The sequence below is a fragment of the Lissotriton vulgaris genome, unplaced genomic scaffold (genome assembly GCF_964263255.1).
Source record: "Lissotriton vulgaris unplaced genomic scaffold, aLisVul1.2 SCAFFOLD_2353, whole genome shotgun sequence".
Lineage (NCBI taxonomy): Eukaryota > Metazoa > Chordata > Amphibia > Caudata > Salamandridae > Lissotriton > Lissotriton vulgaris.
In genome coordinates this window covers 129,746-145,636 of record NW_028250830.1, presented here as the reverse complement: position 1 = coordinate 145,636, position 15,891 = coordinate 129,746, and the positions used below count along the sequence as shown (strand labels likewise).

The 15,891-nt window shown below is 46.0% G+C and overlaps 1 protein-coding gene across 1 annotated transcript in view; it reads right to left on the bottom strand.

Moving 5' to 3' along the window:
• Positions 1-15,891, bottom strand: part of LOC147663104 (adhesion G protein-coupled receptor F1-like) — a gene marked incomplete at its 3' end in the record, with an annotated part of 365,238 nt that overhangs the window by 241,299 nt on the left and 108,048 nt on the right. The window contains exons 2-3 of the mRNA XM_086950677.1: positions 10,079-10,148; positions 7,003-7,115 (exon numbers count right to left, since the gene is read on the bottom strand). Coding sequence (XP_086806803.1) covers positions 7,003-7,110 — 108 coding nt within the window. The remainder of the gene's footprint in view (positions 1-7,002; positions 7,116-10,078; positions 10,149-15,891) is intronic.

Sequence of the window (15,891 nt, the reverse complement as noted above, 5' to 3'; positions counted from 1 at the left end):
ATTCACACACGACCCCGATACCGCACCAAACGCCCGCAGCAGCATTCTCGCACCCACTAGGTCTTCACCGGGGCCCGCCAAGAACACCAACAGGTCATCTGCATCTCTAGCCCCGCATAATGCTTCCCCGATTTAGCCTGCACCGCCAGGGGCTTAATCGCCAGTTCAAACAGAAGCGGAGAAAGCGGGCAACCCTGCTGCGTCCCTCGTCCCACTGTACAGGAAGCCAACACTGTTCCCCCCATCCGCACCTGAGCTGTCGCCGATGTATACAGTATTTGGGTCCACCTCACAAACTCTTCCCCTAATCCCATCTTGCGCATAACCTGAAAAAGAAACGACCATTCCAGGCTATCAAAAGCTTTTTCTAAGTCCACCGAGAGAATCAAAGCAGACAGTACCAGGCATTGGCAGTTCTCCAGGACCCGCAGTAGTAGCCTAACATTAACAGCCGTATTACGCTTAGGGATAAAACCGGATTGGTCTCGGTGTATGAGTTGTGACATATATGGGAGTAGGCGGGACGCTAAATCCTGCTCAAGATTTTGTAATCAGTCGTCAACATTGAAAGCGGGCGATATGCCTTCATATCAGTAGCTTTCCTGCCAGGTTTCAGAAGGGGGATACTAATAGCCTCTCTGGTGGTTACAGGCAACCTCCCTGTCTTGTGTGCTTCCCGATAAATCAATTGCAACCTTGTGGCCAAGCAATGTGCATATTTGGCATAGAATTCTTTAGGGAGGCCGTCCACCCCGGGCGTTTTGTTGCGAGCCATTTGCTTAATCGCACTTCTAATCTCTCCTACTGTAATCTCACCTCACAGCAGATCCCCCTGTTCCTTGCTCAGGCTTGGTAGATCCACCCCCTCCAAATAACTCAGTATATCATCAGGGCCCTGAGTCAGCTGGCTACTGTAAAGCCCAGTGTAATACTCCAGGAACAGGCCGTTTATCCCTGATTGCGTATGCACCATCTCCCCGTTCGGGGCTACCAAGCCCAATATCGGCATTCCCCTGGGGGCCGGATTAGCCAACCACGTCATCGGCGCGCCCGATTTGTCCCCCTCAGCATGCATCCAAGTGCTATAGCTCTTGTAGTCAGAGGAACGCAGTTTCTCCACCTGAACCGCTACCTCCTCTCTAGCTTCCACGATCGCAGATTGCACCCCCGGGTTCCAGGTCTGACCCTCTTGGAGTCCTGCAACCGGCCTTCCGCTTTCTCCAAGTCAGTCAAAATCGTTTTCCATACTCCTGCCACCTTACTAATACAGATCTCTCTGGTCACAACCTTAAATGCATCCCACTCAGTCGCTAGTGAGGTCGCCGTCCCCTTGTTCTCCTGGAAGTATTGTTCAATACCCGTCCTCAGCTCCTCCCCAAAGACCGGATCTTCAAACGCTTCTGGTCGGAGCCGCCAGGTCGGTATGACCGCCCTCTCCTGACACCTACATATTCGCACTAGTAATGGGTTATGGTCAGATAACGTTCTCGCCAGGTATTCGCTACCCATCACCTTAGAGTGAACCACAGGGTCGCACAATATGGCATCTAACCGCACGTGCTGGTCATGGAGGCTAGAGTAATAAGAGTAATATCTCTCCTCCAAATGCTGAGCACGCCACGTGTCAATTAGTCCCCAGTTGTTTTCCCATGTGCTTCTTGCCTTGGAGATCCTATGCACCGGAGCACCAGAAAGCAGGGGGTGAGATCTATCACGCCCCACATCCGTTATCGAGTTAACCTTCCCCCAATATCTTTGCAATAGTGAGATGTGGCGCTAGGCTCCCCGACAATCTCTCAAAAAAAGGCTAGCTGATCCACATTGGGGGCATACATACTACACAAAGCTACATCTACTCCATTAAGCCGTCCCACTAAATGCTGCAGCAGCTGAAATGGGACCCCGGCCCTAATCCACACCAGGACCGCCCTGGCAAAAGCAGAATAAGTTGTGTAGAATAATTGACACCTCCATCTTTCTTTTAGAGCTGCTCCCTCAGTTACATTAAGATGTGTTTCTTGAAGGAAAGCTATCTGTACCCCTCGCCGCACCAGGTAAGCATGCACCTTGTGTCGCCTCTGCATCGTATAAATCCCTATGGAATCCCCCGCACATTCCAAGTTATACATTTCAAATTATGCAACGTCCCCATATGTCAAGCCTTTCCTCCCTCGCACCCGCCCTAAAGCTACGAGCACACCGGTGTCATCAACTTCCCAAACACTCTACCGCAACCCATCCCAACTCCCCCCCCAGAGCAGGCACCACAACATTAGAACCCATCCAAACTATTACCCAAACACGCCCACTAGGCCCCTAAGGAGCCAACCCACACAAACTTACGGGAGGTTAGCCTAGGCTTCAGAGAAGCAGACACCTAATCGTCTGTCGTCCCACGCTCAACCCCTGTATCACTGGAACCGACCCTGCGGTGGCCGTGGAGTTACGAGGGCTTCTTCTACACATGATCCACAGCCCTCCCTTATTCCACATCTCTGGAAAATCAACTATCGTTCAATTAAGTCCCTGGGAAGCCCCCCTCCTGACCCCCACCCCATTATTCTTAGCAGGAGCAACCAATGTCTAGGTCACCCATCCACAATCTCGTCCGCTGTCCCAGCTGTCACATGGGGCAGATTCTGGCTTCCGACCTCCGAATGCTCATCCTCCTCCTCTAGGGAGCCTCCTTCCGAATCTGTCCTTTCTTTGAGCGGTTCCCTCCCCTCTTGCGAAATAGCTGTGACAGCCTGCAAAGCAGCCATGCGCTCCATCTCCTTTTGCGTTGCCGTCAGTCTCTGAGCCGTCATTTATCGATGCAGATTGCGCCTCGGTCTTTGCGGTTGAGGCCTCATCCCATCCATATGCACACCACTCCCCGCTTCACCGATTCCTGCTTTATACCTCTCCAACCAATTCCAAGCCTCCTCCGGGCTTTCATAGAACGATGACTTGTCATCCACCGTTTTCTTTAGGCGCGCCAGAATCATCAGAGAGTATTGAATGCTCTCGTCCTGCAGCGCTCTCTTGACTGCCACAAACGATACCCTACGGCATTAGACCTCGAGTGTATAATCAGGGAATAACGTAACTTTGCTGTTGTCCACTGCGTACGGGCCCGCCCTCCTGGCTTGGCTCAATAATAGATCCCTCTCTTTGTAATGAAGCAGCCTGGCCTCTACCGGCCTCGGTGGTCTTCCGGGAGACAACAGCTTGGCAGGGACCCTATGGGCTTGTTCCAGGGTGAAAAAGGATGTCAATCCCTCCGGGGTGACAGTTACCTTCAGCCAACTTTCCAAATATTCCATAATGTCTGCACCTTCCACCCCTTCCGGCAGACCTACCACCCGGATGTTGTTCCTTCGATTTCTCCCTTCTGCATCCTCCGCTCGTTTCTCCAGGGTCTGCAGTCTATGTTGAAAATCGGCCATCTGCGCTGCCATTGACTTCTGAGCTGGTGCCAGGCCCTCAATAGCTACTTTCGTCTGCTTCACCCTATCGGCCAGCATGCTGTGGTCCGCACGGAGCAACCCAAACCCTTGCGTCACATGGCCAATGTCTTTTTGCAAGGCTTCTCTAGTGTCTGTAATGGCTTGTAGTATTTGGTAAACCTGCTTCTGGAGCATCCCCTACGAGCGTTGGTGTAGTCCATCTCGTGTTTCTGTGACCACCGTTTCGTATTCCTGTTCCGGGGTGCTCCCACTTTTTTCCCCCTTGCTTTTCCCATGACCTCCCTGGACTCAAGGATCTCCCAACAGCCGAGCCGAAACTGTGGGTCACCTCCTTTCCACCGCCGTTCACTTTGCGTGCGTACCTCAGGCAGATTAAGCGTTCCCAATTTGCTGTTCTCCGCCCTCTTTCAGATCGGCCCACTCCACCAAGGTCGTTCACCCAGCCCAGGCAGTACGTTCCAAACTGTGTTTTCGGCTCTCCAGGAGATCTACCTTCCAGTAGAACCCGTCAAATGCATCTGCTGGGCTCAGACCAGCCTCGCCTCAATGCTGCCACGCACCGTTGATGGGCTGCGTCCCCTGGTGAATATAAAGGGGTCTCTATGTTAGCAGCAGGGCCCGCATCAGGTCAGCAATTGTCAACTGCGGCACTCTTCTGATCGGCCCAGTGCACCCCACCACTCCTGTGCTCAGCACTGGTTAGTACACAGTGCGGCCCGCAGCAGTATCAGCAGTTTGGATAGTCCTTTTGCTGCATTCACCAGCGCCGCAGTCTCGCGACTGCAGTGCCTAGGACGCTTCGTATCGAGGGCATCCACCAGTCCTCCCAATGGGCCTCACAGCTGCTCCTCAGGCTTTCCCCTGCCGTGCCAGCTTCAGAACGCTCACCTCCGTGGATCACTGCACTCAATTACGCTGACATCGAGGCCCACAAGAAGGGAGAGGTCATCCTTTGTGTGCACCCAGTCGATATTCAATAACAATGTTCCTATGCCTAGACGCCTTATACTCCAGGGTCGGGTATGAGGTCCCACAAGCCAAGTTACTCAAGCCTCTCAACTTCAAAATCCACCAGAAGTAGGAGTCATCCTCTAAGCCTGCCAGCCGTCTCCCAGCTCCAGTGCTCAGTAGCCTATATGCCTCGCCCTCCATGGCCGGTCCGTGCAGGCAAACTGCTGATATCCTCTGCCCCAGTATGATGCAGAGAACCTCAGTGCTGTTCTCTATCTTGGTCTCTCAGTTCAGAGCCTCACTACTTGCCCTGGTATGCATCTCAGGCAGGGACAGCAATCCTGCTCTCTGACTCCCCCTGGGTCGCCTCCGTCCCTCCCCCCCTAGGTGTCTCTCCCAGGCAGAGCTGCTGCCGAGGGAGCCTCGCCGCCCACCAGCGCCACCTCACGCACTGCTCTCCACTCCGGCAGGCTGCTGGATCCGCACTCGGGTAAAGAGGGGGGAGAGGGGGGCCCGCTCACCGTAATTGCTGCTCTGCACCACGCCGCAGCAGGGCACAAGTCTCTGCTGCAGATTATGCCACAGGAGCCAGCTTCCCGACAGCAGCGCGGCACTTCCAAGTCCGCCTGCTGCACCGGGTCCCCGTCACCACAGCCCTCCGCTTAGCAGTTCACACCGCCATCCTGCATCTCTGTTGGCGGCCGGTCACAGGGACTCCCAATCCTCCTGAAACCCTCCAATTCACGGCGCCAAGCACACGTCGGGCCCCAGGCCTTAAGGCTGCCTCTCCCAGCAGGTCCGGTGGGCCCCAGCTTCCACAGCATCCATTGGAATCCCGGAGCTACTGATGCCGCCATTTTACAGCCTCGGCTCAGTCGTCTAGGCGTATTCCTCCTTCGTTTCCTTAATCAGGATAATTACAGGGGCGGCGCTGAGCTCTGCACTAAAGCGTTTGCACTTATCTGCCTCTTGGCCACGCCCCCCCCATTTTTCTGAAGTCGATAAACTGCAGTCCAATAAATTGTGTAATATTAACGCCCATTATCACCGTTATTAGAACTGGCAAAAGTGGTTTATGACGTATTAAATAGGTGAAAAATAGAACCCCCCTTTGGGAAACTAAATATTTAAACTCTCATACATTCAAACAGAGGATCAACCAATATCGCCAAAAGACAAATATGGACTGAAGAGTGTAAATATCTACACAGTGCCAGCCAATTTCCTCTAGAAAATGTGATATGTATTCAATAAAATAACAGTACAGACACATTCATTATTAAAATCAACAATTCTTCAACATTATTAAAAAGCAGCATAAAGGACAGCATATAGAATACATACAGAACATTTAAAATTCATGTTATCACTAAAGGATCAAATGTATCATCATTAATAAACCCTCATTCAACAGAAAACGAAGTGGGAGAGTACATTAGACAATTGTAACATGTCATTCTACAAACACCAGTCTGTAGAAGATCAATTGTTTAGTCTAAATATTTTTTATGTTTGGTTCTTGTTTACTAACTAATGTCTCAAAGATATCTAGTGTATCAAATCTGTGAAGCATCAATACTTTCGGTGGGTTCTAGGATTTCACAGCCACCTTCCTCAGCGAAAAATATATCTCCCAGCCACAATTTATTCTCTTTATTCCTCAGGAACAGAAACTCCTAGGCAGACTCAAAGGAGTTTGAATATTTAGGGGATGAAGGTAAGTATTGATGTATATATGCCCCTTCACATGGCTCCACAAAGGTTTCCCCCCCTCAGATAGTGGATAGCCCATAGAATTGAGACAACACTGGCTTTACTTGACCTGTAGGAGGTGTATCGACACTCACTGAAATCTATTAGAAAAGTGCTTCCTCCATCTAATATCATTAATCTGGAAACAAATACAGGTGTATGTGGAGCCATACGAAGGGGCATATATTCATCAATACTTACCTTCATCCCCTGAATATTCAAACCTCTTTGAGTGTGCCTAAGAGTTTCTGCTCTTGAGGAATAAAGAGAATAAATTGTGGCTGGGAGATATCGTAATTCCGGAAGAAGGTGGCTGTAAATATCCTAGTACCCACCGAAATGTTTGTTAGTATACGAGAACCAAACCTAAAAAAGATTCCGACTAAACAAATGATCTGTTACAGACTGGTCTTTGTTCAATGACATGATAAAATTGTCTAATGTACTCTCCCACTTTGTTTTCTGTTGAATGAGGGTTTATTAATAATTATATATTTTATCCTTTATTGTTTAAATGAATTTTAAATTTTATGTATTTTTTCTGTATGCTGTTTTTATGCTCTTTTTTAATAATGTTGAAGAGTTGCTGATTTAATAATGAATTTTTCTCTACCGATTTTATGGAATATATAATAAATTTGGCCCAAAGGGGGTTCTATTTTTCGACTCTTGGTCTAATTGGTGCCCTACCTCTTTTGGTATGAAAGGTCCCCTCTCTTTTGTTGAGATGACATATTAAATAAACATTCTTTTTTTAATTAGGAATATATAAAAATGCATTGGTTAAAAATGGTACTGTCTGAATAAATATCTGAGAATTCGTTATCTTGGTCCTGTACTGCCGCCATACCTGGATCGAGACTTTGTTGTTGGTGCTCACGAAGAAAACATTGATTTCCAGGAAAAATATAAGCCAGAGGTAAATGCATAAGGATAACATTCTTGAAGAATGTGGCATCTGTCCTGGGAAACATAAAAAGAAAAGATGTTTATCAAAGACTGTTTATTCTTGTACACATACTGACTTTGAATCAGACTATGCTCCAGTAATGATTTTGAGACTATTGGGATGATTGCAAACAAGCATTGGGAAAGCCAATAGGTCTAACCTATGCAAGAGCTATTGACTTTGGCAATGTGTTTTAGCTATGTTGTACACCAGGGTGGTTGCTGTTCAGCATGGAGCAAAGTGGAGTGTCATACAGTGGAATAGCGAAGAGTGGAGTAGAGTACTGTAGAGTGGCGTAGAATAGAGTATTGTGTATTGGAGTGCCATAGTGTGGTATTGCTTAGAGTAGAGGGCACTGGAGTGGCACAGAGCAGAGTGAACTGGTGTAGAGTGCATTGGCTTACTGTGTTGAAGAGTATAGTGGTGCAGAGTGCAGTGGCACTGAATTCAGCCACATACAATGCAGCGTCGTAGAATGCAATGGCATAGATTAGAGTGGTGCACAGTAGAGTACATTGGCGCAGAGTGAAGTTGCACAGGGTGGAGTGGCGCAGAGCAGATTAGAGTGCAGTGGGAGATAGTGCAGTAGAGTAGAGTGGTGTAGAGTTGAGTGATGCTTTGGGCAATGGTGCAGAGTACAGTTGAGTGGCATAGAGTGCAGTGACGAAGAGTGCAGAGCAGATTTGAGTGGCATATAGTGCATTGGCGTAAAGTGGTGCAGAGCAGCATAGAGTGGTGCACAGTGCAGCAGCATAGAGTGGTGCAGAGTAGAGTATAGTGCCATAGAGTTTGGTGGTAGGTAGTGCTGTGTTGCAAAGAAGTAAGCCTGGGCAAAGCACTATGCTATGCTCGCGTAGTTTGCGAAATTTGCGCTACTTCGCACTACGCGAATTGCAAGTTGCACAGTGCAAACGCACGTTGCGTGGTGCAGTGGTCATTTTTTGCTTGCTCGCAGTCCTCAATGTCAAGTTGGGGAGCACGAGCAAGCAAAATGACATCCCGGCGAGACATTTTCCACGTTCGCGATCAGCAACATCAAGTTGCCGATCGCAAGCATGGATAATAAACCTCCCGGCGAGCTTCTCAACGCGGGGAGGTCAGATTTCTCATTGCAAGTGGTCACGTATGCTCGCGACCGCTCGCGATGAGAAACTACCAGTCCGCGTTGAGGAAGCTGCCGCTTGAGTAAAAATTTACTTGAGCGGCAGAAAACTACTGCTTGCACTGTGTAAGATGCAGTTTGCACTGATTGTAAAGTGCGGACAAGCATCCGGCACTGTGCATTCAGTGCAAATAGCATTTTGCACAGTGCACTACACAGTTCACGTAGCTCGCGTAGTGCGTGCGAAGTGCACTTCCCGTAGCTAGGCGTAGCGCTACTTCGCAAACTACGCCCAGGGTTACAAAGAAGAATGTCAGAGTGCAGTGGTGTAGAATGGATCAGAGTGACAAAGAGAGCAGTGGCGTAGAGTTTAGTGATGCAGACAGAGTGCAGTGACAGAGTGTAGTTGTGTAGAGTGCATTGGCATAGAGTGCAGTGGTTAGGAGTAGAGTGGCTTAGAGCGCAGCAGCACAGAGTGGAGTGGAGCAGAGTGGAGTAGAGTGCTGTAGACTTCAGTGGCAGAGAGTGCTGTGTTGCACAGGAGAGTAATAGAGTAAAGTGGTGCAGAATGGAGTAGAGTGGTGAAGAGAGCAGTGGTGAAGAGTACAGTGATGCAGAATAGAGTATATGTGCATAGAGTGTAGTGGTAAGAGTAGAGTGGTGTAGAGCGCAGTAGCACATAGTGGATTGGTGTAGAGTGCAGGGGCATAGAGTTGAGTGTTACAGAGTAAAGTGCATTGGTGTACAGAGTACTGACAAAGAATGCAGTGGGTTAGAGTGCAATATCGCAAAGTGGCATAGTGTGGAGTTGTGCACATAGGAGTGCATGCCCCGGGATTCCGATGTGGTGTAGATGTTGGATGAGGATGGGTTGGGAGATTGTGTCAAATAAATAGGGTTATGGTCTTATATAGAGAAAAGAGGAGTATAAAGTGTCATTCCTAATGATTTGTCATTAACGCTGTGATGTCATGGATAATTGGCACACTTTTTTCTGCTATGTGCATCTCGGAGGCATACATGTCATGTTCTAGTTGCCGTCCTGATCTTTCTTAACCTAGAATGGGAATAAGTCTCTACATTCTCAATGAGGATATATGACAATGGATTGCACATAAGAATGATTGAATTAATAGATTTTGTAATGATTTTATACTGGTCTGTTCTAAATAGATAAGGTGTGCATTAAAATATTCTAAATCTGGACGATTATTTGAGATTCCATTTAAGGTTGGATAACAAGACTCTTCTAACAGCCAAGGTATCATAAAATTATATACTTGTATGCCATTATAGACCGATCATATCTGCTGGAACATCAGTGAACCCCAACTTCCACTGCCTAGTTGAAAACTGCCAACTCAATTTAGAGATCTCTGCTGTGTCAGAGGGTATCTCTTGCCAAAAGTGGGTTCACAAATGTGGCAGAAGCAAACACTGAGTGCTGGGCATCCTGCCATGTCACTGTAGAATGTTTTTAAATCTGTGAAATAAAGTTAGGATGGTCTACAAGTTGTTTCAAAATGGAGAAAACAAGAAAGGTGTGTTGTTTAAGACATGTTCATGATACCTTTGCAAAACATAAAGCAGGTAAGAAGGAACAGTGACTATAGTAAATTTGTGAGACATTAAATGAAGCTACAGTGATGCACTTAGTTGATTCCATCTTGTTTCGGAGCTATTATTATTATGATCATGATGGAAAATAGGAACCCGGAGCTAGTAAATGATATACAGGGGTATGTTAAATACAACTAAAGATGTAAGATATACAATAGTATTATGATGAATATCTATTCACAATAATATACAGATATGCAGAACCCACGAAAACAGAAACACTGGTGTGCCTAGCTTGAGGCGAACCAAACTTACATCAATTAAACGTCAACTGTAGGTATTTGGATCAAATTAGTCATTAGCTTCTTTCATGTCAGCAGGCTTTCTAAAGAGTTAAAAAAATAAATATATGAGAATTATATCATTGGTTACTATTTGGCCAAAGTTAAGTATTTTTTTCAAAATATCAATCAGTTAAAGGCATAAAGATCAAGTGACAACATACTAAATACACGCGTGGACTTTTTCCACAATGCACGTGTGGTACACTGGCTAGAATAGGATGTCAATCCGTCCACTTCACAGATGTAAGCAGGTTTCCCTAATGGTTCCTTGCCTCATATTTGATAGTTGGGCTAGAGCAGCAAGTGAGAGATTAGAAAATATATATGAAGTGCCAAGTATAACAGCATAAAAAGACATTAACACGAGTGAGGAGTATGTTCGAAAAACTTAATGGGAAATATGAAAAAAATACCCATAAAAAACAAAACTAGCTAAATTCATCAAAATAGGAAGCATAGAAAAAAGCTCCAGGAACAGCACATATTCGATGCATTATCACAAAGGGGAAAAATCTGAGTTCTGCAGATACCAACCATAACTTAAAAATTTTAGAGTTTTTCCAGTTTTAATTCCTTACCAGAACTGCAGTTTAACTGTAGTTTTGTAAGCTAAATTCTGAGGGTTTTTTAAACTTTGTTAAGATGTTATAACCAATATTAACCATATCTCCACGTTAACCATGCCTCTCTCCAACCTCCATATGGCCGGCTATCCCTGCAGTGCATTGCTTTCAACCATGCCGTGCAGAGGCTGACTGCATCGCAGGCCACCTACTGCTGAGCATGGCCTTTGGATGAGTTTTGGGTTTATGGCCCCCAGACTCATGTACCCTTGCTGGACCTTCTGTAGGATCCTTAGACCAAGTCCCAGGTCTACAAACCATCTAGGATGTTGAACAAGGTCCCTTGAGTCTTAATGGGCTTCCGGACCTTGAGCCAGGGTTTGTGAACTTAAGAGCCACATTGAGGTCTTCAAACCCTGCCTCGAAGTCCGTGGACCATGCAGCAATATTTATAATTTGTATTTTTATATCAGGGGCCCCTCTACCCCCCACATGAGCCAAGTAGGCAGAGGATGTCAACAGTGATGGCAGACACAAACAAAAAGTGGTGGGGTGGATAGAGTGTGTGGGGGCAGCGCAGGGGGGTTAATATTTTAAAAAAATAAAGACTTACCTAAAGCTGCCAGCCACCTCGCGCCTCTGTGTTCCTTTGCTTGCTGGTCCCAGCAGATTCTCTCATGCTAATACCAACCATGAGTCTATGTTTAAAGAACAAGGGGACCCCAGTAGTAAGACCAGGGGTAGTATTAGGCGGTGTGTAGAACAAAGGTCTAGTGTAGGCCAAAAGGTCCTCAGGTAGCCAAGGCTACTAATGATTTAAAGAGCAGTATTTAGTCAGACTATGACCAACCATTAGAGCAGCAAAGGGATTGGCCTGAGCGGGATGGTTTAAAACTGAACTTTCTCTCCATAATGGCTTTACAATACTGCACATGTCTTTTTGGCCAGCCTAAGGCGGCCGATCAAACAAACATGGACACTTACAAGTGCACATATCATTCCATTCCTCCTCCCTCCCATGGCTTGGCCCTCCCTCCCAACACATGGTGGCTCAGCGAGCAGCTGAAAAATAACATGATAATAAAATATTCTTTTATTTTTCAGCTGCTGGCTCTGAGCCAGTGGGGCGACACTCTTCCGCCACTGTGGAAGAGCCAGCACTGGATGGCAATCCTGTCCCTTATCATTCCTAGTTATTTTGTTTTTTAGGACAAGGCACTGAGCCCAACACATTTTTCTCTGTTGCAGTTGGTCAATTAGATACTTAGGGTCTGAGGACCTAAACTATCATTAGACATCCATCAGGCATTTGGGGGCACATGCATTTTTCGGGTTGCCAATTTGCAGACTCAGCCTGTTTGCAACTGGTAAAATGCCTTCCCTGATGCATCAAAGCATTGCATTCGCAAAATAGGTAATCACAATGTTTGTGATTTGCAAATGCATCTAGGGAATCCTAAATGCGATGCATGTAGCATTTCCAAAATGCAACTTTTCATTTAGGAATCGCTAATTGCCATCAAGTTCAAGTTGATGGTAATTTGCGATTCCTCTGAAAAATGCAAGCAAGTGCATTTTCCAAGTGCCATGTGACGCACACACATGCCCTTTGGGCATGTGTGTGGGCCACATGTGCACATGGGGGTGCATCAGGGTGGCCTTAGGCCTTCTAGCACCCTTGCAATTGTATTTGCAATTTGCGATTACCAATTTGGTAATCGCAAATTGCAAATGCATTCCCATTCCTATGGGCGTATAGGCTCATACTAATGAATGGGAATGTAAGATTCCCTACATCCCTCGTAAAAGACATAAATATAAGGCAATTAATATAAAGTTAATACTGGAACTTTTTTGGTTTGGCTTTATCTTTAGAAGCTTCCACCACAATGCTAATGGTAATGGAATAACGGCGGTCAAGAAAAAAAAGCGGTAACAATAAGTGCCGGATTTGGAGTTGTGCTACAACACAACGTGAGTGGTGAGTTTGAAGTCTGCGAAAATACAGATGGAGTGCAAGTGAGGTGGGAATGTGGAGGGGATACCCCTTTTTTATATAAAATAATTGGGGAGCCCACCATTTAATCTTAAATAGAGATGTAGCGTGAAATTTCTATTTAATAATAAAATGGAACATGTTGACAGCATGTAAAAAGTAATGATTTTTTGTAAATAAGGGGGATGAGTGTTCAAAGTGTTTACAGTTTAGAAAAAATTGAAAGCCCTCTGTGCTCATGTCTTTTTCCTAACATTTTTCCCTTTTTCTGTATAGATTATTATACTAAACCCACAATTTTGAGGGTGAAAAAATCCCTGATTTTCTATGTCCTGAAGAAGGTGGGTCTAAAAATGAATTTGTACACCTGCGAAACACGTAGACACCAGTCCACTAGAATACAACTACAAGGAACCTTGGGAAGAAATAAATAGTTTTCCTACCAGTGTTTTTAACCTGATGTCATATGTTGGATCTACTTATGCAACAGCTCATGTATACCTGTGCCAAAAGGGTCCTCTAGTATATGTATTTTAATTGATTGGTCGCTGTTTTGATCTATTGACAATAATTTTTTGACTCATCTGATTTTACTTTAGTGTGTATTTTGTCAGGAGTCTTCTTGCATATTATGTATGAATTTTATTGATTTTGTTTATGTGTCAAAGTTTTATCAATACTCTGGAGGACTGAGTTTTTTTATATCAAAAATAAAACAATGTCAAACGCTATATCTCGATTTGGGGCATATATTTAGTTTTAGTCATTTACACTTCCATTAAATACAAGAGTTCTCAAAGTGTACGAGTGAGTGGAAGTGTGTTTGTTATCCTTTTTCCAGGGGAAGCCTTTCTTCTCTACTTGATGCATGTGTCCTGGATTGGAACTACATGCCCACTACATTGACACATTTCAGGATACCTCTGGCCTACATCAGATGGGTCAAGTTATTATATACTGCCCCCATGGAGTTGGCTAAAACGGGTCCCCATATCTCCCAAGCCTGCCCGGTTAGATGAGGCACTAGGTAGGGTTGTCATCTTCACTCTTTCCACTTCATCCTTGCTGTGGAACCCATAGCACAAAGACTTAGACAGGAAGCAGGGCATAACTGGATTCCAGTGGACACCACATTCCATACCATCTTGCTATATGCCGACAAAATGATCTTGCTTTTCAAAGATATACATATGTTAGTTTGAGTTGGGATTTGGATGGGTAGAGTTTTACATTCGAATAATTGATCCTATGTCCATGGTTATTACCAAACTCCAATTTGGCACACCCTCAGATGAAGCCTGAAATATTTAATATGTTAATGTGTTGCAGCTTGCATACTATTATATATGCTTCCAAGATGGACACTTTTCTCCTGCAATATTGAATGTTTAAAAAAGCAAAATTCAATAAAGTTTGTGTTAAAAAAAGGGTCTGTGAACTTAAAAGCGATGATAAGAAAGCTCCCTCATTCAATTTAATTTGATTATTTTTTAAATTATTTAATGGATGGTCTGAAAGCCCAGGTTCGCAGACCAACACAGGAGAGCTGCAGGTAAACCCTGGACTAACAGCCCAGATTTACAAAATGTGTATCCCTTTCAAGTACACCATGACACCTTTTTAACCCTTTCCATGCATCAGATGCGCGTGAGCCGTCCGAAGCATAAGTTCTCGTGTGCGTTGGATGGCTCCTGCGCATCCGTCACCATTACAGAAGAAATCCCTCTGGTACAGGCACCAGAGGGATTTCTTTCCCTAAGGCCTCCCACCCCATTTCTGTGTAATGATGATCATCAGCTCGCACGTCGCGCTGACGTCATTTCACAGACATTGAAATGAAATGAGTCGTTAGGCTCATTTTAGTTTCACTTTCTATGTTTTCAGGGGGCTATCTCAGCTCCCTGAGTACATAGAAAGACGGGAGAGGTATCATTGGAAAGGGGAGAATCTCCCCTTTCATATACTACCCCTCCCTTGCCCTCAGGGATCCACCCACTAGACACCAAGGAGGGGGGGGGCGGCTCCTTAGGCAAGGGCCTTTGCTCCCCCAACACATTTGGCCAAATTCAGTGTTTCTGCAGAAAGCCCACTAAATGCCAGGGATTTTTTTATAGGTACCTAATTATAGAGTGGGGGCTGCACAAAACGGGCATTTCAATGCCCCCACCCCCACCACAATTACCGACTTTCTGCCCCCTCAATCTGCCCTCCAGGGTGAGAAGAAAGCCCACTAGATGCCAAGGGTTGTTTGGGGCAATTTAATTAGGATGGGGGCTGCCCAAAAAGGGCATGCCAGTGCTCCACCCTACCAATCACAGCCTTTCTGAGCTCCCCGGGGAGCAGATGGGGCCAGTTTCCCCAATCTGCCCACTGGGGGGGGGGGGGGGGGGGGAGGGCAAAAGGCCTACTAGACACCAGGTATTTTTTGGGGGGTAATTTGAATTTAGGTAGGGGCTGCCCTAAATGGGTATTCCAATGCCACCAAACCCCCGCAACAGTTTCTAATGTGCTTTCTACCCGGGGGGGGGGGGGGGGGGAGAAAGCACACTAGAAACCAGGGATTTTCTTTTATTCGTGTAGGGGTGGAGACTGCCCAAAATGAGCATAACAATACCCCCACCCCCAGAGAAATTCCAGTATTTCTGGGGCAGTGGCCCCTGATCTGCCCCCCAGGGGAATATTGGGGCAAACTCGCCCACCTCCCCACCCGATTCCCCCAAAGCGGCAGAAAGCCTGCTAGGCACCGACTTTTTTTTAGCAATGTGCCTTTCTGTCAATTTTGGGCCATAGCGCAGCTGGGACAAATGGAAACCAAGAAAACCTGTACAGTTTTGAAAACTAGACACAAAGAGTAATCCAGGATGGGGTGACTTGACTGGCTCTCAACAGGTTCAGTTACACAGAATCCCTTGCAAACCTAAAAATATGTCCAAAAAAACCATTTTCCTCACATTTCTGTGGTGGAAAGTTCTGGAATCTGCATGGATCCACAAATTTCCCCCCATTCTGCGTTCCCCAATGTATTCCGAGAAAAATGGTACCTCATTTGTGTGGGTAGGGCTAGGGCCCGCAACAGGAAATGGCCCAAAACGCAAAGTGGACACACCACATTTTCACAGTGAAAACTGACCCTTTTTTTGCAAAGTGCCTAGCTCTAGATTTTGAACCCTAACTCTGCCAGCACCTAGGGAAACCTAGAAAAGCTATACATTTTTGAAAACTAGA